Below are 24032 nucleotides of genomic sequence, written 5' to 3' on the forward strand. Positions count from 1 at the left end.
AGGTTTATTATGATCGGACAGCCAGGGCCCGTCGTTTTGAAGTGGGCGATGAGGATCACGGATCACTGTCCTCTCCAATGGCTGCAGACCATCTTTTCCACAAATGGCCGCCTCCTGCGCTGGAGCCTCGCTTTGCAACAACATTCCTTTGAGGTGCGTTACAAAACGGGGAGTCTCAACGGTAACGCCGATGGCTTAAGTCGAAGCCCCTAACGTGGGAATCAGCCTCAAAATTGCTTGTTACTGATGTTTTTCTTCCTGAGGCAGAATTTTTAACCTATTGCTTTTGTGTAGTGTTTCAAAGTGATGATGTGCTTTCTAGTGCAATTTTCCGATTTGTGGACGCGTTCTGAGTGCTGCTAAACTACTGTAACGAACTAGGCAGTAGTATAAAAGGGGAAAGAGCCTGGCTGGGCTTAGTGAGGGTTGTGCCGTGCTTGCTGACTGAGCGGTTGACTTTCGGCGTAGTTCTAACGCTTGCCGGGAACGAGAACAAAAATGTCAACTCTCCCGAAGTCACTTTGCAGTGTCCTGTGTGAACCTGAACGAGAGAACGAGGCCTTCTCTGCGCTGCTCTCAAGAAACGCTAAAGGACGACCGACTTCGGTTATGAGCATCATCAAGCGACATCCCTCCGGACAGCGGATGCAGTCCCCTGACCATCGGGATCTCCTTCCCCCGGCGGGGCGGTCTGTTACGTTTCGCCTACGACGCGCGGTATAGCCGGCGCGGATGCAACGGACGCCGGGGCTTCCTTCAAAGCGGCGGACATTTTGGCCCGTTCGGAGCTGCCGCAAAGCCTCCCCGCCAAGCGCGTCCAGGCGTGTTTCAGTGCCACGTGTCTTCTTGTGTGCGTGCGTGTGTGTGTGCCCACGCTTGTCAAAGCGCGGCAGCCGGGGAGAGGAGCTCCCCAAGTGTGAAGCGAGGAGGTCTGTCCGGCGCCCGGCCGGCGGATGCGTCACTACACTCGTCTCAACGTGTCTCTCAGCGTGTCCGTGCCCAGTCACGTGCGCATCTGAGGAGACGTTCCTCCTTGCCCTCAGCTGCGAGACTATAAAAGCAGCTGCCCCCGGACGCCAAGAGAGAGGCTCCGATTTCTTCTGTTGAGTTACGTGCTCTCCCGTCTCTCACTTCGGTCGACCTGACCGCCCGCTCTTTTGCGATGTTAGAATAAACCAGTTGTTCTGTTACCAGTCGACTCATGCTTTGCCGAGACCTTCGGATGCTTCCAGTGCCCCAGGCCGCCAGGCCAACGCTACCCTTGGGGCTTGCGACCCATTTGCAACAACGGGCGTCAGCGCTGAGTTTGCAACAACTCGTGCCAGCGGTGCGATTTACAACAGTTCCATCGCTCTTTACGGGATCTTTTAACTTATTCTCAAGCTTCTTTGTCAGTTTCCAAGTTTCTGCCCCATATGTCAGCACCCGTAAAATGCACTAATTGTACACCTTCCTTTTCAATGATAAAGATAAACTTCCAGTCAGGAGCTGACAATGTCTGCCTGACGAAGGATGTGGTAAGGGCCGTAGTAACGCAAGAGGAGTTTCTCAGAAAGACCAACACGCCGAGTTGGAGACCAAGCTAGCACAAGAGCACCTGATTCGTACTCCAGGTCATGGCGCTGGTCGCAACAGCACTTCTGGCGTGTCTGTGAAGCAGAAAGACGAATGCGGGCAATTTGGCGTGCTTGGGTCGCTGTGGCTATGACATCCCAAGTGTACTTTGTCGGCAAGTCGAGTGTGGTCGAAAGGAGAGTCTCGAAAAGCAAAGTCGGCTCACGGCTGAAGAAGAGATAGAAGGGTGAGTCGCCAGCTGTGTCATGGAGCGAGGAACTGTAAGCGAACGTGACAAATGGTAGAGCAGTGTCCCAGTCACAATGATCGGAGGAAACAATACATTGTTAGCATGTTAGTTAATGTGCGGTTCAGGTTTTCGGTAAGACTGTTAGTTTGAGGATGGTAAGTGGTAGTAAGCTTGTGTTTAGTAGCACATGATAGAAGTAAGTTGTCTATGACTTTGGCAAGAAAGTATCTGCCGCGATCGGTGAGAAGTTGACGAGGTGCATCGTGGTGCATTATAACGTCGTGAAGCAAGAAGTCAGCAACGTCTGTAGTGCAACTGGTCGGTAGGGCTCTAGTAATGGCATAGCGAGTTGTATAGTCCGTAGCGACGGCAATCCACTTATTTCCGACATTTTATATTGGGAATGGTCCGAGATCAACGCCAACGCGAAAAAAAGGGTCGGTCGGTATATCCAAAGACTGCAGCAGACCAGCAGGATGCACAGCGGGTCTTTTCCAGTGTTGACATGACTCGCATGGGGTAACATAGCACCGGACGGAGCGGTTGAGACGGGGCCAGAAAAACCGTCGCCGAATTCGGTCATAGGTTCGAGTGATGCGAAGGTGTCCAGCGGTGGCAACATCCTGCAGTTGCTCGAGTACAATCTGTTAAAGATGCGACAGAATGACGGTTAGGAGCTCGGGCCCGTCAGGGCGCATGTTGCGGCGATACAGGATGCCATTTTGTAGCACGAACATGTGAAAGGATGGGTCAGACGGATCGGAGAGCAGGTGTTCGATAATGTGTGATAACGATTCATCATGTCGTTGTTCACCACCAATGTCTTTCAAGGTGGAGAGTGAAAGAATGCAGATCGGTGCGACATCCACTAAACTGTCCGGTGCATTGACGGGATGACGAGACAGGCAGTCGGCGTCCTGATGTAGACGACCCGACTTGTAGACCACAGTGTATGTGTATTCCTGCAGCCGCAGGGCCCAGTGACCTAGGCGTCCGGTGGTATCCTTGAGGGAAGAAAGCCAACAAAGGGCGTGCTGATCGGTTGTAACTGCAAATGGTCGACAATATATGTAGGGTCGGAACTTGCCCACCCGCCAAATGAGGGCGAGACACTCGCACTCGGTAATCGAGTAATTGTGCTCGGCTGGAGAGAGGAGGCAGCTGGCATAGGCGATAATGCGGTTGTGCCCACATTGGCGTTGAGCTAAAATTGCGTCGATGCCGTAGCCACTGGCATCAGCGCGGATTTCAGTCAGAGTGGAAGCGTCAAAATGGGCGAGAACAGGAGGTGTGGTGAGCAGCATGATGAGCTGTGAGAAAGCAGACGCTCGTTCAGAGCCCCAGCAGAAAGGAGTGTCTTCCTTGAGGAGGTCAGTCAGGGGATGGGCAATATGGGCGAAATTTTCCACAAACCTGCGGAAGTACGAGCAAAGGCCAATAAATCTGCGAATATCTTTGGCACAAGTTGGTATGGGGAAATTCTGCACAGCATGAACTTTAGTGGGGTCGGGGCGAATGCCTGACGAGTCGACAAGATGTCCGAGCATGGTTATTTGGCGGTGACCGAAGTGGCACGTGGACGAATTGAGCTGCAAGCCAGCGCTACGAAAAACAGAAAAAACAAATGAATTTCTTTCAAGATGGGTCGCAAAAGTTGAAGAGAATATGATGACGTCATCCAAGTACCACAAACAGATGGACGATTTCAAGCCACGCAAGAGCATGTCCATCATCCGTTCAAAGGTCGCCAGGGCACTGCACAAGCCAAAGGGCATTACCCTGAACTGATATAGGCCGTTTGGTGTGACGAATGTGGTCTTTTCATGGTCTAGTTCATCCACGGAAATTCGCCGATATCCAGAGCGAAGGTCTATCGATGAAAAATAAGTGGCATCATGAAGACAATCAAGAGCACCGTCAATGAGAGGAAGTGGATATATCTCTTTCTTGGTGATTGTGTTTAGAGGACTGTTAGCTGTTATCCTTCTTTTTGACGAGAACAACAGGGGAAGCCCACGGGCTGGAAGCGTGTTCAATAATCCCTTTGGCAAGCATTTTGTCAACCTCACTCTGGATAACTTGTCGCTCAGAGGGAGACACCCACACCCAGCATGGGCGTCGGCGAACAGGTGCTGCATCGCCAGTATTTATACGGTGCTTCATGACCGCAGTTTGACCCAAAGGGCGATTGTTCAGGTAAAAAATGTTGCAGTACGACTCAAGGAGGCCACGGAGCTCTGCAGCTTGTTGGGTTGAGAGGTCCGGTGCAATCATCTTTGTAAAGTAGTCGCGGGGCAGGTGCAGAAGGCGCAGAATGAGCACTGGTCGAAGATGGCACAACAGATAGGGTGGAAATGTGGCATTCGTGCAACGTGACAACATGGAAAGGGACATGTCCCGAGGAAGTACTTGTGGGCACTGTCCGAAATTTAGGATGGGAAGACATGTCTGATTGTCCGCTACAGAAACGATGGTGCGTGGGAAGGAGACATTGTGAGAAAGCAGGACTGAAGTCATGGGAGTAAGGACATAGTCTCCGTCAGGTACAGGTGGGCAGGCTAAAACAGTGATGCAGGTTGCTGCTAGAGACGGGAGGCGAATAAAATCTGCAGAACAAAGCTGAGTTGGAGCTTGTGCAGGAAGGTCAATGGGAAGGGGTAGGTCAAGTTGTACTACACCAGCTGAACAGTCTATCAGAGCAGAATGGGCGATCAAAAAGTCAAGTCCAAGCATCCCATTGTGAGGGCAACGTTTAAGCACACTAAACAAAACAAATGTATGGCCGCCGGTGACACTCACACGTGCAGTACACATTCCAAGCACAGCCGGAGTTCCACCGTCAGCGACCTGGAGCAGCCGAGTCGGAGCAGGAGTGAGTACTTTCTTCAAGCGCGTTCAAACCTCTGCACTCATGATAGAAATTTGCGCTCCAGTGTCGATGAGTGCTGTAATGCGCAAACCATCCACATCCATGTCCAGAAGGCAGGGTCAGCAGATGAATTTCTGGTCGGGGTGCTAGAGCAGCATTACCTCCAGGAGCCGCCCCAGTTGGTTTCCCGTCGGAGAACGGTGACGGTAAGCTGGGGATGGGGAGCGACACAGCTGGAGCGAACGGAAGTGGCGACTGTGTGGTGATGGCGAGTGGCTAGTCGCAGTGGCTCGAGCATTGTCAGGTGTGTCTTCAACCTCGGTGGAGAGTGCAGGTGGGCGAGGATTCACTGGGGAGCGGCGGTAGGCGGGAAAGCTTGGTAAAGAGTGGGCTGGCCAGGAACTTCGGCAGTGGCGAGAGATGTGGCCCACATGTCCACAATAAAAGCAGATGAGTCTATCATCATGTGTGCAGCATTGGGCCGGGTTGCGATAGCTCGGATATGGACCGTATTGGCTCCGATGAAGAGGGGCAGAGGCAGCAGAAGAAGCGAAGTCAGGATGGTTGGCGGAGCAGATGGACGGAAGACCCACATTGGCAAGTTCTTGGCGAATGACCGACTGAATGAGAGACACGAGCGGCCGTGAATCTTCAAAGCACTGCGTCACTGGCGTGGCAGGAGACGCAGCTTCGATTTCTCGCCGGACAATACGTACGATGTTCTCAGAGGAGTAGGGCTCACGCGGTAGACAAATGTCTTCGCACGTCGATGAAGCTGTGGTATTGGGTAGACGCGTAAACTGTTGAACTAAGCAGCAGCTCTTTGAGTCTTCAAAGCGGCGACATTCGTTAGTGATCTCATTGACCATTGTTATATTCTTGTAAACAAGCAGGTGTAACGCTAGAATAGCAGCTTGGGCTTGTTGGTTTTCCATCCTGGTGTTAACAACGCAAAACGTAGACGGGACACGAGACGAGAAGACGACACCACAAGCGCTGACTTTCAACAACGTTTATTTGAAAGAAAAAGTCTGAGAAGGGCAGATGGCAGAAAACAATTGCCCTGTTTTTGCAGGATCAACTGAAACTGCTAATGTTGAATTCCAATGGCGGAGTCGGAGCACCCAACGGACTCCGCGAGCGAGCACTCGACTCTGGCGCAGAGCAACGCCTCCAGATCCGCGAGTGGAACACAACCTGTGCCGCCGGAGCAAGGCGGAAGCGGAAGTTCTATCACAGAGTTACCCAGGATACCTTGCATGTTGTCATTTCCTTCCGCTGTTTGCTCCCAGCACCGCTGCACCGGTCACTTGTCTCTTCAGCGCAGTTAACCTGTTGTTTCTTTAAAAGTGCAGAATGGATATCTCGCCAAGCGTGCAGCAGCTTTTGCTTCCTCGCGAGTCGTGACAGGTGGCGCCTCCTAGCAGACAAACGTGGTAAAGGAAATACGTCACGCAGAGTTCCGGTCCACTCCGCCGATTTTGGCGGAGCATCTTTTTCTGCTCCACGGAGTGACTCCCGCTCTGAATCCCCTCAGACTCTCTCATTGGAACACCTTACTCCCGCCCTCACTCTGCCATTGGAACAAACTTGCTCCGAAACGAGCAGAAAAACTTGCTCCGACTCCGCCATTGGAATTCAACATAACTGTTGACGATCCTTTCCAGGTGAAAAATCCTCAGATTATGTAATAAGGTTTTTAAAAGACAATTCTAGCACTGGCTTAGCAGCATGCTCTGTAGACTTTAAAGATTTATATTATTCGATCCCCCAAGATGGGATATTGGAGTGCATGGAAAAATGTATAAATGCACATGGTGCTGCCACTTTTCAAGATGCCTGCGGGGTTTTGACTGGTGAGTTTCTGGAACTCCTTTCTGTATATTTGAAGTCCACTCATGTTATGTGGGAGGGAATGTGTATCTCCAGAAACGCAACGTCTGTATAGGGTCATGTGTTGCACCAGCACTTACTGATTTGTATCTTGCCCAGAAAGATAGATTACTTCAGAATGCCCTAACCAGAACAAGCGTCTGGAAAGCCTTTCGTTATGTTGAAGATTACTTAGTTCTGTGTGATGGCTGTGGCGCGAATTCAGATGACGCAGTTTCAGAGGCAGTAACATGCTTTAGTAATGCGCTTCAGCCGCTTGCTGTTACCCACGAGGTCCCCACGCAGGGGTCTTTGAGATTCCTTGATCTCAGACTCGAGCTCTCCAGGGGGAAGGTCTGCTGGGCCTATGAACCCAGAGGCGACGAGGCACCACTGTCATTCCAATCAGCGCATTCAAAACTGGTGAAGAGAGCCATTGCAAACCTTTTTCTAACAAATGCGCTTAAAAAATGGTGCATCCACGTGAAGGAACAAAGTTTTCGTCGGCAGGTTGACTGCCTTACTAGGGCTGGTTACCCGTCGCACCTTCTTGTGTCTGTTGTGGAACAAATGAGCAAGAACCTAAAACTCGAGCGTGTTTATGGCGAGCAAGGTGGCGAGAAGCCAAAAATGAAAGAAAAGCGAAGGACCGTGGCCCTGCCATACGTGCACAACTTATCTCACCACTTGAAAAAGATTGGGCACAAAGCTGGAGTTAATGTAGTGCTTACTGCCCCGGAAAAACTGAAAAGCCTCTGCCGACGCATCAATGCTGAAGAGCCGATAAAGAAGCAAGGGTGCACGATAAATCACCAGAGCCGTTTTGTGGATTGCACAGAAGCCGTGGTGTATTCAATACCTTTGAAATGTGGAAAAAAGTATATAGGGCAAACTTCAAGATACACAAACGAAAGACTAAAGGAACATAAACTCAGCGTCGAGCAGGCTAACAGGAATCTATAGGTATCCATGTCAGGGATTGCCCCTCTAAAGCTTGCGCCGCAGAATTCAGACGCTGTGAAATGCTAAAAAAACACAATGACCAGCTGATTCGGGAGATAACTGAGGCAGCCGAGATTGCCAGACTTCCGTGACCAATGCGTCAGCACGCCGTCCTTGTTACAAAAAAAAAAGAACTTGAGCTTTTGCACGTACAACCGCTATCTTGAGTGAAAAAAAAAATGTGTGTTTCACATGATGTGCAATCACGTGACTGCGACATGTGTGGGCAATGGCATAAGAAGCCGTTTTTCTTTCAAATAAATGTTACTAAAAGTCAGCGATTGTGGTGTCGTCTTCTCGTCTCGTGTCCTATCTACGTTTTGACCTGTTAACAGCAGGAGGTGTAACGTGTCGTCCGCAATGCCTTTTAAAACATGGCTGACCTTGTCTGCCTCTGCCATATTATTATCCACATTGTGGCAAAGAGCGAGGACGTCCTGGATGTACGCCACGCAAGATTCAGTGGACAGTTGTACACGGGTCCCAAGATCCATCTTAGCAGCACGTTGGCAGCCGACGGGCTTGCCGAACAAATCTCTAAGCTTCTGTTTCCACTGGTCCCAACTTGTATTCTTTTCTTCGTGCGTCTCGAACCAAATTTTTTTGCTGTTTTTTTTTGGTAGAATATTATATTAGCCAGTATAACCGTGTTATCCCACCTGTCGTGTGCACAGACCCACTCATAATTCTGCAACCAATCATCAATGTTAATGTTGTCAATCCTGGAAAACATGCTAAGGTCGCGAGGCTGGGCCAGGATGACCGTCGGTGGGGACGACGGGGCCGTGGTTGAAGACTCTCCTTCGGATGACACGGCAGCCAGGTTACGTCCGCTGCAGAGCTCCGTCTTGCACAAGTGATTACCCAGCAACTCCACCAATGATGTCACGGGAAGGAAGAAGTGTACAGCTATTCACAGATGGCTTTTAATGGCGGAGCCAAGAAGCGTAGAGCAACAAAAGCCTAAAGTCTTCTTTGTCGTCTTCAAGGCCACCATCACCGTCCTCTTCTTCCCACATTACAGACTGTGACAATATTTACGTAAGCGGCTTGTACTCCTTGATTACGTAACGCCTCTATGACTGCTGGTATCTCTACTGAATCAAATGCTTTTTCATAATCTGTGAAAGCCATGTAGAGAGGCTTATTGTACTCTGCAAATTTCTTGATAACCTTATTAATACATGGATGTAGTCCATTATAGAGTATCCCTTCCTGAAGCCATCTTGTTCCCTTGGTTGACTTATTTCCAGTGTTGCCCTTATTTTATTGGAAACTATCTCGGTGAATATTTTATATAATACTGGGAGTAAGCTAATGGGCCTATAATTTTTCAATTCTTTGATGTCTCCATTTTTGTGAACTAGTATAATGTTTGCATTCGTCCAATTCTCTGGGACCCTTGAAATTGATAAGACACTTTGTATAAAGAGCCACCAGTTTTCCAAGCATTATGTCTCCTCTATCTTTGATTAAGTCGACTGTTATTCCATCTTCTCCTGCCACTCTTCCTCGTTTCATGTCTTGCAAGGCCCTTCTGACCTCATCGCTAGTTATAGAAGGAGCCTCTGCAACCTGTTCATTACTGCTTCGAATGGAGCTACCGTGGCTGCTCTAGGTACTGTACAGGTCAGTATAGAATTCTTCTGCTGCTTTTACTATACCTTCGAGATTCCTGATGATATTACCCTGCTTATCTTTCAGTGCATACTTCTTGGTTTGTCCTATGCCAAGTTTCCTTCTCATTGATTTCACGCTGCATCCATTTTTTACGGCTTCCTCAGTCTTTCTCACTTTATAATTTCGAATATCTCTTATTTTCTCCTTGTTGATAAGTTTTGACAGTTCCACGAATTCTATCTTATCTTTTGAGTTGGACACTCTCATTCTTTGTCATTGCTTTATAAGGTCTTTTGTTACTTGGGAGAGCTTGCCTGCTGGCTGCCTTGGTGCCTTACCTCCCACTTCAATTGCTGCCTCTGAAGCCAGCCTAGCTAGTTTCATTCATTACCTCTATGTCATCATCTCTCTGTTCTAAGGCTGCATATTTGTTTGCAAGTACCAGCCTGAATTTGTCTGCTTTTACCCTTACTGCATCTAGGTTGGCCTGTTTCTTCTTGATCAATCATACTTTTTCTCTCTTCAAATTGAGGTAAATACTAGCCCTCACTAACCTATGATCACTGCACTTTACCCTACCCAACACTTCTACATCCTGCACTATGCTGGGATCGGCAGAAAGTATAAAATCAATTTCATTTCTTGTTTCCCCATTAGTGCTTTTCCAGGTCCACTTTCTGCTGCTACGCTTCCTGTAGAAGGTGTTCATTATTCACAGCTTATTCCTTTCTGCGAATTCTACCAGCATCTCTCCTCTAGCGTTCCTAGGATCAATGCCGTAGTTGCCAATTGCTTGTTCACCAGCCTGCATTTTCCCCACTTTTGCATTGATGTCGCCCATTACTACAGTATATTGAGCTTGCACTTTTCTCACCGTCAATTGAACATCTCCGTAAAACTGATCTAGTTCATCATCACAATGACTGGATGTTGGAGCGTAGGCTTGTAGTACCTTAATCTGTGCCTCTTATTAAGTTCGATTACGACTACTGCCATTATTTCATTCTGCAAATATAGTCTTACAGTTTTCCATATCTGAGAAACTCCATAAAATAAGTTCAGTCTCACTGCATGGGTTATTAAAGATATACTAAACCGACCTGAGCTCTATGGTGCATAGTTTCAGTAAAATACAATATGTGCTTTATCAAGCAATTCTTAATAAATGAGTACATCCACAGTGCAAATCTATGATTCAGTGTTTAAGAAGTCACCAACAGATTCCACAACTCATGTAGATCTAACCTATTGCAAAAAAAGTGAAGGCCTTGCTGTTGCCAGCAATGGCAGACACAAACTGTACTTTTTTTTTTCTTTTTTTCTCTCTCGCTCTCTCTCTTTCAATGCAGTGCAACGCATGCTCTGAGTTACGAGATACACAGACAAAAATTTCATTCAAATGTATTAGCTGCACCCTGCCATTATGTTAAGGAGTATAACGATACTTAAAGAATGTAATGCCATCGGATCCGGTATCATGACCCACATATCAGGGAACGTAGGACAATGAATGCATTATTAGACTAAAGCTCTTATAATTCCTACAAGCTTTGGTTTAAAGAACGAGAGACGGTATGTCTACAGCTAAATGTATACACATAGCTAAACAAGGTCGGCTGAAGCAGCTAGGAAGAACGGAAAGTTGTTTCTTACCTCTCAATCTCTTGAACGTTGTAAGAGGAGTTCACGATGACAGACTGTGCAGCAACTGCTGCTGACAGAATTAGTTTATGTCGCCCTGAAGCAATGGCCTCATTGTCAAATGCGGTTCGCAATTTCTATAACAGAATGTCAATGATCAACACCCCCGTTCAGTTCAAAGAGTTTATACACATCAGCATACCTGTAAAAGCCTAGTGAAGTGGGCTTTGCCGTTACGAATATTCATAGGAAATTCCCAGTCAATGTCAATGCCATCTACATTATTTCTCCGTAGGGTTTCCACTACAGAAGCGACAAATCTGCCAAGTTAGAAGGAAAGTGTATTTAAACAGTTCACGACATCACTGAATAACTGAAATAAAAAAACACAATGACTCACCTGTCGGCATTCGAAGAATCAGACACCATGTCGTGAAAACAGCGCGAATTGGCCCCTCCTCCAACTGAGAGCATGACTTTCAAAGAAGGATTACTTGCTTTCAGATTCGCTACAGCTTGATAGGACGAGTCTCCATCCGTGGACCCTTTGCTAAGGATGCTGTTTTCGACTTCAGTGAAGCCCAAAATAAGGTGTGTGCACAAGCTTGTGTCAAGATCATCCGGCTTGAGCTTGTCCTTATCCCAGCTGTAGTAAGACACGGTCAAAATATCTGCAGGAGACATGGCAGGTTACCATAAAACTAGAATCTGCGCCGCTTCGTTGACTCCACCGACATAACGTGCGTCTATGCTCGCAGTAGGCAGCCCGCCACAAAATAGTGAAAAGGCTATGACCCGAAACACCTATCCCAAACAACGTAGTTTCGAAAAACCGCTCAAGTGCAGTTACGGACAATATGCAAACAAAACAGCCATCAAAAGCATGAAAACATACCTTGGTTCTTGTTTGACATGGGCGTCATATCAAAGAAGATCGCAAGGGAGCGAAATCTCTCTAACCTTTTCTTTTCGCGCGACACGCTTCACAGTTGCATGCAGTTAATGCTAATACTATCGTATCGAAGGCCCTTTGGCGGCCTTCAACGATGTTTTGGGTGATTCGGGTTGATGTAAGCTCCAGCCGCAGCCCCACCACGATAGACAGCAGGCGTTGGCTCCAATGTTGCCAGGTCGGACAACGCGGCGTAGCCCAAAGCTAAAGAAACTGTAGCCCAAATGTAGCCAAACACAAAAAAGAGCAAAACAAATTTGTAGCCAAATATAGCCATTGTTATTTTCAGTTTTATCTGTATATACATTTTCACATTCGACTACGGTAATCCCAGTTTGTACAACGTCCCGTCGTAAAAAAATGTCGATGATGCCGTGACGGTCGGCCCTTGACATCTATATAGTGCCTAGAATATACTGGCTAGTGTGCCGTCCGCGGCCTCCCGGGTGGCACCGGATGCAATGAATGCCGGCGGCTGCCGCTAGGAGCGCTGCAATGCAGGTGGGTGCCGCGGCACCATCCGGTCATCGTGGACCGCCGTGTTCCCACCGCATCGGCAAGCGGGCTGTTGCGCTTTTTGTTTTTATTAAGCTGTAGCAGCAGCACAGTTCAAATGAGGGCAGCTGATTTATAAAGCGTGGTTTGTTTTAAGAACAACAGGCTTCTCTAGCGCTTGTCGCTTGTGTGAAAAGCGTGTGCTATCTCAGCTCAGCTTCGAGCGGGGAACCTGATGTGTTTCTATGCTGGCGAAGAGAAAACGTAATTTTTAAGGCAAATGCCTTAGATCTCCATGTTCCAAGGCCGTTTTGCGAGGTACAGAACACATCACACGATCTAAGGAAGGTCAGAAACGAACCAAAGCATGTCCAGCCGTGTATAAGAGATGCTAAATTATTAGCAAATTTAATTATTGATTATAGTGATTGGATTAAGGGGTATTAGCTAGGTTGAATTAGGGGGATTAAGGTGTATTAATTAAGGAGGATTAAGGTGGATGAAGGAGGACTAGGGTGCATTAAGGTGAATTATAGTAGGCTTTACAAGGCGTTCGCCTTCGTACGTGTCTCTTCGGCGGTAGCTAAGGATACTTGTTTTTTATTCTAGCCATGATGGCAGCGTAATTCTTTTAAGGGTAAGTTTTAGGTTACATTTTTCATTCTAATAAAGTAAACGAATTCTAAGGTTACGTTACTGTTCTATTGATGTTATATTAATGCATAACCATTGAAAACCGCTGTAACCGATCATCCATTGAAATGACTTGAATTTCGATCGCTGTCCTCTCTTTTTATTTGCTGCTATTTTTGCCTATTATCGTATTGTCGTCCTCATAGGTGTGAATGTTTTTTATTGTTTGTAAACCATGTACCCATCTCCTCATAATGCCCATTGGGCCACAAGGATAGGATAATAAGTAAAAAATTTTGCCTGTAAAATGGACTGCATGCGGTGTTCTGTGTACTATACATTTTTTAATACCTGGTAAACACGCGCAGATTTCCTTTTATGTCTGATATAAGTGAACAAAAATGGGAAACAGATCTTTCATTTAAGCGTAACAAATATTTTATTCTCGCCTAACAACAGTCAAACGCGGGCATATAAGACAGCCCTAGATGAGATAATGCACACATACCTGAAGAAGATAGATCTAGTGGCAGTGACGCAGTTTAAAGAGCTTCTGCCGTTGCCTTTGCGCTTCCCTCTCTTTGTTGATGCCTTTTACAAAAAAACCGAAACCTCAAGAAAACGTAGAACTTCTTGTCAAAGCTGGTTTTTCATGCTCTGGGCACCCTAGTTGGGGAAAGGCCAGTGTCTGCAGCTGACCTGAAAAATCAGCTAGACTCGCTACATGTAACTTGTTTTTGCTAAAGAACACAGTAAAAGCATCTTCCACGGCCTTCACAGCGGTTTACAAGGTCTGACTAAGATAGACAAGGCCTCCATTGTCAAAATGCGTAGTGCGATAGCGAAGCAGCGTCGGCACTAGCTTCAGCTTTACTTACGCAAAGGAAGCCTGCACACTGTGGTCAAAAATTTTGGGCAGTGATCTTTTTTGCAACATAACAGTATAGTAGATCAAAGCACTACTGCTCCTTTTTTTCTTGTTTTTTCCCCCTGGTACTCACGAAAAGTAAGGTGCATGCTTAGGATACTCAGGAAACATCGTGGGTATAGCGTAGGGTTTCAGGCGTGGTTTATCGCGGGGAATCTCGTGGACAACGCCGTTCACGGTGATAGAGAACGCGCGCTCGACTAAGCTGTTTTCGAAATGTTTTTTACAAACCACAGCAGTTGGTGCCGGCCTTCTGTCCGCTCTCCTGACCATTCTTGCCCATTCTGCTGCCGCTTCGTATTAGTGGTGGAGTGAACAAGGATACACGCCATTTGTTCGAGTGGTAACCGCTTCGACACAACGGCACAAAGCAGGTCCTCTCCTTGCACTGTCTCTTCGGCATTTTTTCATCGCCGCCGAATAGTTCTCGTAATTACAGGCACACGAACACAGCAGCAACGCACTCACTCTTTGACAACACCAAGAACAAACACGCAACGCTGTAATAACACTGAAAACGCCAACATAGAAACCGACGGAACAGCTGCGAAACTGATATGCGAAGCAGACGACACGCGCAGTCTGCACCCACCCGTGTGGCAGCGACCTCTGTCGGCCACCGTGGGCATTCATTGCAGGCGGCGCCACGCTCCTCCATTGAAAAGAGCGGGTGCACGGCACACTAGCCAGTATATTCTAGGCACTATAACATCTACAATAACTATATGATGCTTGCACACAGAACACTTCTTTTCTGTTGGCCCCGAAAACTCAACTTCCAGCGTATCGCTGCTGAGGGAGAACCTATCGAAATGAATGTCGGTGGAAGCACAAACAAAAAACTTGGAGGAGGCTTGGAGGACAACTGGCCAGAAAGTGTTGTGAGACGTTGATGGAAATGAACTGATCATGATTTATGGTGATAGAAACAGGCACGCTGTTCGGGATTGAAGTAAGGATTATAATTTTAAACTGGCAAAGAAAATATCAAAGGCCAGTAAGTGGCGAGGCCTGACAATCATAGAGTTCGTACAACAGCTGACAATAAAATCTTGGTACTTCCGATGTAGTCCATGAGAATATTGTAAGTCGGCTGTTATTAAGTACAACATAATTATTGCTTAAAATTGCAGTTGCTATAATATTAGACACTTGCACTTTATTCTATGCTTCGGAACTCAAAAGCGCACGCAGGGCTACAGCAACACGCTGAACTGCGTATCACGCGTAAAATCGTCGTTTCGTTTTCAATCCGACTGGTTTCGCTTTGACGTTTAAATACCAAAGCACTTGGGCCGGAAACAATGAAAACACGTAACAATTACCGCAAAAGTACTTAACACTTCGGCAAACATGAATCGCAGGAACGTCGAATTGCTAGACAAAATACTTTGTCACAATTACGGCCGCACTGTCGTCTGCCTCGACCCATAATGCCGGCGTATAATCATTATCGCGCTCACCTACCACCGCTTTGAGCATGGCTTTGAGCACGTTGCCAGTGAAAGACTACATCTTCACTGCATATAAAAAAATTCTGATAAATAATGTTCCACGGCGTTTTCCGCGTTATCACTTCTTGATTACACACTCTGACTGGTCAACTTTCCATTGCATTAAAATATAGGTACCATGAAAATTGCTTCTCAGCTCTTTAATATTAAGATTTAAGAGTGGAATGTGATAGCATTCAAAGATCCCTGACTGCTTCTCACGCTTCCCGGCAAGTGCAGCGTATGCAACCATAATGTTTACCTGCGAACGCTGGAGGCGAACAATATGCACGAAGGCAGGCTTTCTGTATTTTTTTTTTTTTTTTTCCACTCGCACGGCAGGCGCTGCCGCTGCTGCAGAGAGGCGAGTGCCATCCGGATGGTGCTGCATGGAACTGAGCGGGGCGCGCCGCTCCTGTTTGGCAGTAACCGCATGTCCTCGTTTTTTTCCTGTGTCCCCTGTCCTGCTTCGAGCTGCACCACTCAGTCTCATGGTAAACCAACTAGCCCAAACCATCGCCCCCCTATAAGACGTCGAACGGCAGCTGGAAAAGGGGTACGTGTTCGAGGTTCCGCGTAACAAACATGTTTTCTCGTATATTCAAATTACAGTTCGACGCTACCATGTCTGTAGGTTGAGTGTAAGTCGTACTTTACGAATTTTCTTACGCGTTTTACTTTGAAAAAAATCGATTATTTCATAGATAGAACTGAGGTGAAACAGCGCGAAAAAGACGAGGACACAAGGAAACAAATACCACAGACAAGCGCTGACTGCCAACTGGAAGTTTCTTTGAAATTCACCGGACATTTATACCTTCTTCAGCATAGGCATGCGCACATCAGTCGCAAAAAAACATCTGCAAATCAACATTTTAATCTTTCTTCGAAAAATGTGATTTCTTTTCCCGACAAGGCAAGAGAGGGAGTGCTTACACATTTATCGCCTTCCTTTCTTATATGAAAGCCTCTACTATTTCCCTTTCCTTCTTACTATTTCCTTTCCCTATGAATTTTGTCTTTTCAAATATGGGGGTGCATTGACACTTGTTACAGTGTCCAGCTAAATGACTCCCATAGTCATTCTTTAGGTTAGTGCTCTGCTGACGAGCTCTTTCATTGAAGCACTGTCCCGTTTGACCTATATAAGATTTCCCACAGCTGAGCGGTATTTGATAGATGACATTGCGCCTGCACTCAGTGAAACGAGTTTTATGATTAGTGGTGCACAGGTGCCTTTCGCGCTTGTTCATGCGATTGCATATCGAGGACAACTTACACGGGGCACTGAAAACCAAATTAATATTATGTCTATTGGAAAATGTCTTCAGATTGTGAGACAAATTGTGTAGGTATGGCACCACGTGCGCTTGTCTTTTGTCTTTGTTTTCTTCTTGGGAAGCATCGGAACTTCTTTTCTCTTTCTGCAAAATGGCTTCGCATACTGCGCGCGCGTGCGTTGGTTGCTTCGGAGGCTATTACTTGCCTTCGTCGTCTGCTTGGCGTTCCTCTTTCGCTGTCGACCACGGCTGGAAGCGCGATACGCGTTCGAAGTGACGGATAATGAGTTGCACCGCCCTTAATTGCTGGCTTTCTAAATAAACCTTTTGCAGGCTACGCTATCAAATGGAGGGGACTCAGGTGCAAGCGTACGAGTGGCCATTCCACGCAGAGGAAGGAATATTGCGCGCTGCGGTTCATTGCCACCGGCCTGCAGCTCCCAGAGGTCGGTCGGACGTGAAGCATTCATCGGAATGACTTAGATCTCTGCTGCCGACACTGTCCACAAAGTTGCTCTCGCAATTACTGTGTTGGCCGGTTGAAGGGCTGGGTCAGCTGTCCCGTGACCTCAGCTTCAATGCCAAGGAGATATTTGCATGGTGAGATCGAATTCTCAGTGCTATCGCCAGCGTGAATAGCTCGCAGATCGCCGTTCAGCAGTCAGAAGGGTTCAATCTAGGCTGGTTCAGCACTTCCTTCGTTCGGCTGATAAAACTATACAGTCAGGACGGGAAGATATTGTGGAGATCTCTTATTTGGCTGCCTTTTTTTCTCTGGATCGGGAGTGCCGCACTTTGTTACTCAATTTTACGGCACAGCGCGCACCATCAGCACCACACTCTTCGATTTGACTTCGCGCAGGCAATGCAGGGCCCGTGTATCGTAATCTTCGATTTCAAGTTCCATTGCTTTTATCACGCGACGCGCCGTGGGGCTTATCGCAGGGATAGCGGCAGCGCGGCGGCGAGCGAGTCATGTCCGAGCCGATGACGAAGGGCGAAAAAAGATGGAAAGTTGATATAGTCGGCTAGTAAAGGTGTCCCTAATTAAGGCACGTTTATAGTCCGACGTTATCGGCGCGCGGGCGAGCGTCGTTCAGTCACGCTGCGTCGGTTGCGCTGCGCCGGCCGAGATGCCATCCCCTCTATACTTCAACGCGCGCGCCGTCGGCTGCTATCTTCGGAGCATGCGCAGAGCGTTCGCCAAGTCGCGTACCGTCCGCAAAAGCCGTCTGCGGCTCCGTGGTCTGCGGAGACTAATATCTGCGGAGTCGTGTTGGCGCCTTTTTTCTTCGCGCGCAATGCATTGTGGTGCGAGAGTTCCGCCGACTCCGACGCGCGAATGGCTCAGGAGCCATATCGGCGCCGGGCCCGTCGGGGCGGGGCGCGTCGGAAGCCGCCGGTTACGTTGGCTGCGCCGGTGCGCCGTTTTCGCCGACGTGACGTAGCGTGCGCGCGCGGGCGTTACGTCGGACTATAAACGGCCCTTTAACCAGTTCACGGTTTTGTCGCACTCGCTACTTGAGAAGTGCCGGCAGTGCGTTCCTGTTGCGTGCATCGTGCGAGCTCCTGGGGCGCTATTCTGGACATTCCGCCATTTTCTTCGGTGCGTGACGTAGGCGCGACGCAAACAAAATGGCGCTGGTGGCCCAGTTCTGCCTACGTAACGTGACGCCAACTTGACGTTTCGCCTAAGAAACTGAAAAGATGGCACTGAATGTAGCGTTACCAGTAAAGCAAAACAGTTTTCCGCCGCAGTAAAAATAAAGCAGCTATCTCAAAGCATACGATTATTCCGTCGAAAACGCTTCTCGCTTCCGTCGTCTGCTTCAATAGCTGGGATGCGTGTCCCCGGAAAATGGAATGAGTCATCGCATGGTTGGCGCCAACGCGCTTGTTTTCTTGCTTGAGACAACATACGCGACCTACCAGTGGTGATGCGCGCACGTTCTAGGCCACGTTATCGCTATCTCGTGAAACGCAAGTGACTCAGCCCGACTCGGCTGGCTGAGAAACGGCCGAGTATCACCGATAGCGTTGCGCCACAGAACACCTATACAAACTTAGGTTGCGCGCGCCAGAGATATCCACTAGCGCGACGCAAGCGCCGGCGCTGCCATCTTTTGTTCATTTCGCTGGTTACTCGCACCGAGGGAGGAAACTTCAAGGCGCCGCCTTGCGTACATTTCTTTTTATAAATTAGAAAGAGGCCATTGTCATAACTTTCGATTGTGCAAAAAGGCATTAATCTTGATTACAATACAAATGCAGCAGTGAAAAGTGGACAACATTGCCGAAAGGTTGCTATGTTCAACCAATATTATTTCGTATAAACGCGTTCTTTTAAAAAATGATGGCCCCAAACACAAATGTCAACACCACCCGAGAGCGATGCAAATACTATGAGCACGCGTTATGAACAAAAGATTTTCGTGGTGCCAAACGACGGGGAAAATGTGGCGATACGCATTCCTCTAGGCTGCCATTGCATATGGCTGCTCATTAGCATAATTCGCGCGGCTCGTCGCAGCAAAAATTATGGCGGAAAATCTCAGCAATGGCGGCTCAGCGCAACGTCACGCATCGTCAAAATGACGTTTACGAAACAGCCCTTCCTGTGACGCTCCTCACGAGATATTCCTTCAGCCAATCAGCAAGCTGGCATGGCGCACATCTTGGATCGCCACCACATATTCGCGCAATTGCAGATGCATTGCACTGGCTTCTGCGCACTACCGCTCACATTCTTTTTGAAGCGCTAACATCACAATATATCTGCCAAGGACCAAAAAAATGTATTAGTCCATAAAATTTGCAGCTCCACGTCACGTTTCGTCATCTTGATGAAAACGCAAAATTGCATGTTGCAATACTTCCGCTTCCCGCCACAAGTTTCAAAACACGTGACCTCTCGACAGCCAATCAGAGAGTAAACATGGCGGATAATGGCGGCCGTGCAGCCGCCATAGAGTTTCTCACTATAACACCTAGAGGGTAATCTGGCGCCACCGTCTATGGGAGTTTCTTAAGGGGGCACCGTGCCGTCATGGGAATGACGGTATATGTGTCTGCGAGGCTCGTGTTGGCTGGTGTTGTAAGAGGCTTGGTCTAAAACGTGGATATGGCTACGCAAATAACGCGTTTTCAAAGTAAAATCTTCATAAAATGTTTCCATTCACGCATATTACATCTTTACTCACCCAGTATGCATGACCAAGCGAAGAAAATCAAGAACAGACGACCAACTGTTTCAAAGCGAGCGCGAACCTTGTCGTCTGTCCTCCAACTTTAGCAGCCCGCTGATACTTTTTACGTAACATATAATCGTACACGCAATAACAAGTTCTCATAGTTAAACAAAACATGTTTTCGTCTAATAATAAAGCTAACACAGCTTTTCACGTGCTGTTCTAGTAGAAAATGAATGATTGTGACAGACGGAACGATACTTACCAAGCGCGTCTTCAAGGTGTCCTGTCTCTACGAGAACGATGCCAATCCGAATCCACAATATACCGGCATTCCCATGCATACCACAGCGCAGCAGCGCCAGATTTCCCTCTAGGTAATGTAGTGAGAAACTCTATGGCAGCCGCCATGCGTGTCCAGAATAGCGCCCCTGGTAGCAGACGACATAGCGCTGCGCTCTGCCAACTCATTTACGCTTGCGATACCGCCTGTCGGCTGAGAATAAAAAAAGAATGACATTAATAAATTACTTCTGCATTGCGTAAACGCCCGGCACCACACGTTTATACTTCAGAACTTGGCGTATAATATTTAATTTATATGTTACATTTATTTAGCAAGCAGAAACATTCTGCAATTCCTCGATTAGCTCGTCATATAATGACGTACACTTCAGAGGTGGCACCCTCTCATCTATTGGTCGCGTCCTCCCCTTCTTCCACCGCCGGCTTGGGAGTGGCACATCTAGTGACGTAAGCGGCGAAGCGAACGGTTCGTATTCCGAACCGTTATAAGATTCGGCCCCAGAATCGCGGACGCTCTGGCCCGATAGCTGCGGTTGCAACGGAGTTGACGGAGTTAGCTAGTGGAGATGTCGGCAATGAGAAAGTAAGCGCTGCTAGCTGCCGCAATCGATGAGCTTTTGTCAAGTTCGTCTGAGATCGAAGACGACATGCTGATCGACCTCGTCCAATAACAACGTGGTGAATATAGCAGCCGAAAGTGGACAGGTTCGTTGAACGGGTCGTCAGGATTAATTATAAAATCCATTGGTGTTTGCTTGCAACCAGGTATGTCGGAGCACGCAGTTTGACAAGGTTCGAGCGCTTGCCGCGGATGCTCAGCGCCTGTAAGCAATAAAATGTGCGCGCGCGCGTGTTCGCGCACGTTTTGTGCGCCAGGGGCAAAGTAGCGCTGCCTGCAAGCAACCTGCACGGGGTGCAGTTTTGTCCTCGATGTTGACCCTCCGCGGTGCAAAGCGCACCATTCTGTTTTCAGGGAAACCCCGGGGCAAGGTGATCGAGGACGCTATGAGAAAGTATATTGTATTGCAGTATATTTACATATACTTGCATAAGCGTCGCATTGGCCTAGCCTTCCCCTGGGCATTGCCCAGGGCAATGCCTCCTTTAGCCTCCTTTACTAGATGCCTGCCGCGTTGTCCGGTAAACTCGGTTCCGTGGCCTCTCGCTTTTCTCGTCTCCTGGTGTAGGAGTTGAGGACAGGACTTCGGGATGAAAACACTCGGGAGGTTTATTTTACATTATTTACAGTGAGAGTCAATTAACAGTCTTACAATCATTACGGGCCGGCAGCAACTCGGACGCTGCGGCCCGTCGCAAGAAGTTCGAGAGAGATGAATCCAGGAATGCTCTAAGAATGCTCCAGAATGCCTTCTTGCTGCTCCCGGTCTCTCTTTTAAGCCCTTCGATGTCTGGAAGACGCGTCATGTTCGGCCAATGGGAGAGCCCGCTCAGATGACTCCATTTTCAGCCAATGGAAGGCGCCCGTGCGATGGTGTCACACCCGGCGGCTCCCTGCGGTCTTGCCTTGCTGACTTGCAATGCGTCGTCACAACGAGAGAACGGGGACGACGCTTGGGCCCCAATTGTCCGAGGGCGCTCTTCAAAGGCGGCCGGGGCGACGCTGCCAGGCCTTCCCGGTACATCACAGCCGTCTTGCTTTGGGACTCACGTTACCTGGAACAGTGCCGGGCTATCCCTTCGCTTTCTGGAAGAGTCAAGCATTGAATAGCCCAACCGGCGGCGTACGAAGTGGGGGCCTTCAACTTGTTTGCCCGTGCGCGCCTCTGGAATGTGGCATCCGTGCTTCTACGCTTCTCAATTAGCTGTGGTGCGATTCGATGTGGTCTGGGGAACTCGAAGGGGGCTCAGAAAAAGGTCCCGTATCTAACAGCTCGTCCTCGCCCCGGAAGTTCTGAATGGCCGGTGAACTCAATTCGCTGGCCATGAGGAACGCTGAAAGAAGCTGCAGGGTACTGGTGTCGAGCCTCGTTTGACTAACTTCGGGATCCTGGGCCCTGGAGAACATACGTCAAACAAACAAAACAACACAGCGCTGCACCACGTGTAAGCGCAGGCTCTTCACCCCTGACTCGCCAGGCTATTACTGAGTCAAAATGAACCCTGATCTTTTATTTCCCCAATTTTGACAAAGCAGTTCCAACCACCTCTCTAAACCGCTATCCATTTCTCCCCGAATGCCGACAAGACCAGAGTGCTATTGCTGTAGCAAAACAATGGGTCGTCGCCGTTGCAAACAAACAGTGAAAACAGCCGAACATAACTTAAGTGGCCTAACTACTCGAACAGCATGTTTCCAACCCTAACGCAGTGGCGTACTTATTGCACGTATTGGTGCCACTGAACAGTCTGGTCAACATCACAAGTACGTAATCACAAGCGCGCTAGCCTTGTGGTCACTAAACAGAACGCGTACTTGCGTCGTAGGCAAACTTTTTATTACGCCTACTCACGTGTCTTTCTCTAGTCCATACAGGACACGTACCTTAAACCAGAACTTAATTTGCGTAACCCACGCACTCCGCAAAACCCTCTTTAAAAAATGCGTCTCCTAATTACTCGTTCCACGCACGCTCACTAAAGAAGTCAGAATACGGCTGCCCTCAACACACACGAGCAACCCAGTCATAAATCTGCTTGCTTCCGTCCACACAAGACACGCGCTAATGGAACTAAGAATGCTTCTCAGTGCAAATCATGCACTCACTGAAAACCTACGCGGTTAACCTTAGAAAATAAAAAAGCGCTTATAAAAAAAAGAAGGTTAACTAAAACACACGCGCGTTATGATAGGCCCCTCACCGATAACCTTCACACACAGGTTACTCACACACACAAAAAAAAGCCTATCTACTTATTAATTAACACCTCGCGATACTACATGTTTACAAAAAAACGCGTCTTTCAAATCTCGAGCTTCTCAAACAAAACATAAACAAAGCTCAAACTTTACATATTGAAAGAAACTTAAATCGCGAAAATTATTCGAGTGCTCAAAAAATAAAACCAAACAGAACGTTTTACTTCTACGGAAGCTCTGTTTGCCTCCCGTTCCAAACGTTTTCGACTGACTCACTTTTGAGCCGTACTCGAGGTGGTCGCGGTCCGAAAGCTACTCTGGCTACGGAGGAACGACAAAAGGGCTGACTCACTATCAGCTCCCCCAAGACGTTAAAGTCCCCTGCCAATTTGCGTCCTGGCGCCCCGCTTTCAACACGAACTCGATTGACCGCGTCGCTACTCCCCACCTGGTCTCGCTTGCCACCTTGCGCTTCTTCGTACTGCACGCTGAGCTTCGAAGAGAACGACGGAACGACGAGGAATTTAACTGCCCCGTGCCCTTTGTCCGCGTCCGTGCAGAACATGCTTCGCGGTCCCCCTTTGACCGGTGGCTCGAACGTTTTGGATGCGTCAACATCGTCAGTGACGACCGCGCCTTTTTCCTCGCGCCCTGCCCTTTTGGGTCTCTCGCCGTCTTTGGCGGCGCTACATTGTCACCGCATTCCGATCTTTAGGGCGCTTCTCTCTGCGGCGCTTTTTCCTCGAACTCTCTTCCATGCCGCCATCTCGCGCCTCGTGCTGGCCGTTACACATCTCGTCGGCCCGGATCGGTCTCTTACCCGCACAGTCTGAATGATCTTTAACTAAATCATCCCTCTCATGGCTACCTAGACTGGCGGAGAGCCGCACCAATCCCTGAACAATGCAGTTGTTCTCTCGTGAGCTACGAAGCTCGCCACCCCGAGAACTATTCTCAACTGCATCGTCCAGCTCGCACATCACTTCGGCACGCAGATCTGACCTGACATGGGTGCTCGCGTCTGCCGGGTCAACAGTACCCTTTTCTTCGCTAGCAACCTCGCTAACATTACAAGCGACGCATACGCGCGGTAACTGTGCCAATTTGTTCGCAGCTGGCCTAGCTGTCTCT

General features: G+C 48.3%; 1 protein-coding gene across 1 annotated transcript in view; it reads right to left on the bottom strand.

Annotated features, from left to right (window-relative positions):
- Nucleotides 1–11910, bottom strand: part of LOC126547667 (chitotriosidase-1-like) — a 56169-nt gene extending 44259 nt beyond the window's left edge. Inside the window, exons 1-4 of the mRNA XM_050195610.3 lie at nt 11704–11910; nt 11209–11479; nt 11011–11128; nt 10821–10945 (exon numbers count right to left, since the gene is read on the bottom strand). Of these exons, the coding sequence (XP_050051567.1) occupies nt 10821–10945; nt 11011–11128; nt 11209–11479; nt 11704–11731 (542 nt within the window). The 5' untranslated portion in view covers nt 11732–11910. The remainder of the gene's footprint in view (nt 1–10820; nt 10946–11010; nt 11129–11208; nt 11480–11703) is intronic.
- Nucleotides 11911–24032: the final 12122 nt, after the last annotated feature.

The sequence above is a fragment of the Dermacentor andersoni genome, chromosome 1, assembly GCF_023375885.2.
Source record: "Dermacentor andersoni chromosome 1, qqDerAnde1_hic_scaffold, whole genome shotgun sequence".
In the NCBI taxonomy this organism is placed as follows: Eukaryota; Metazoa; Arthropoda; class Arachnida; order Ixodida; family Ixodidae; genus Dermacentor; species Dermacentor andersoni.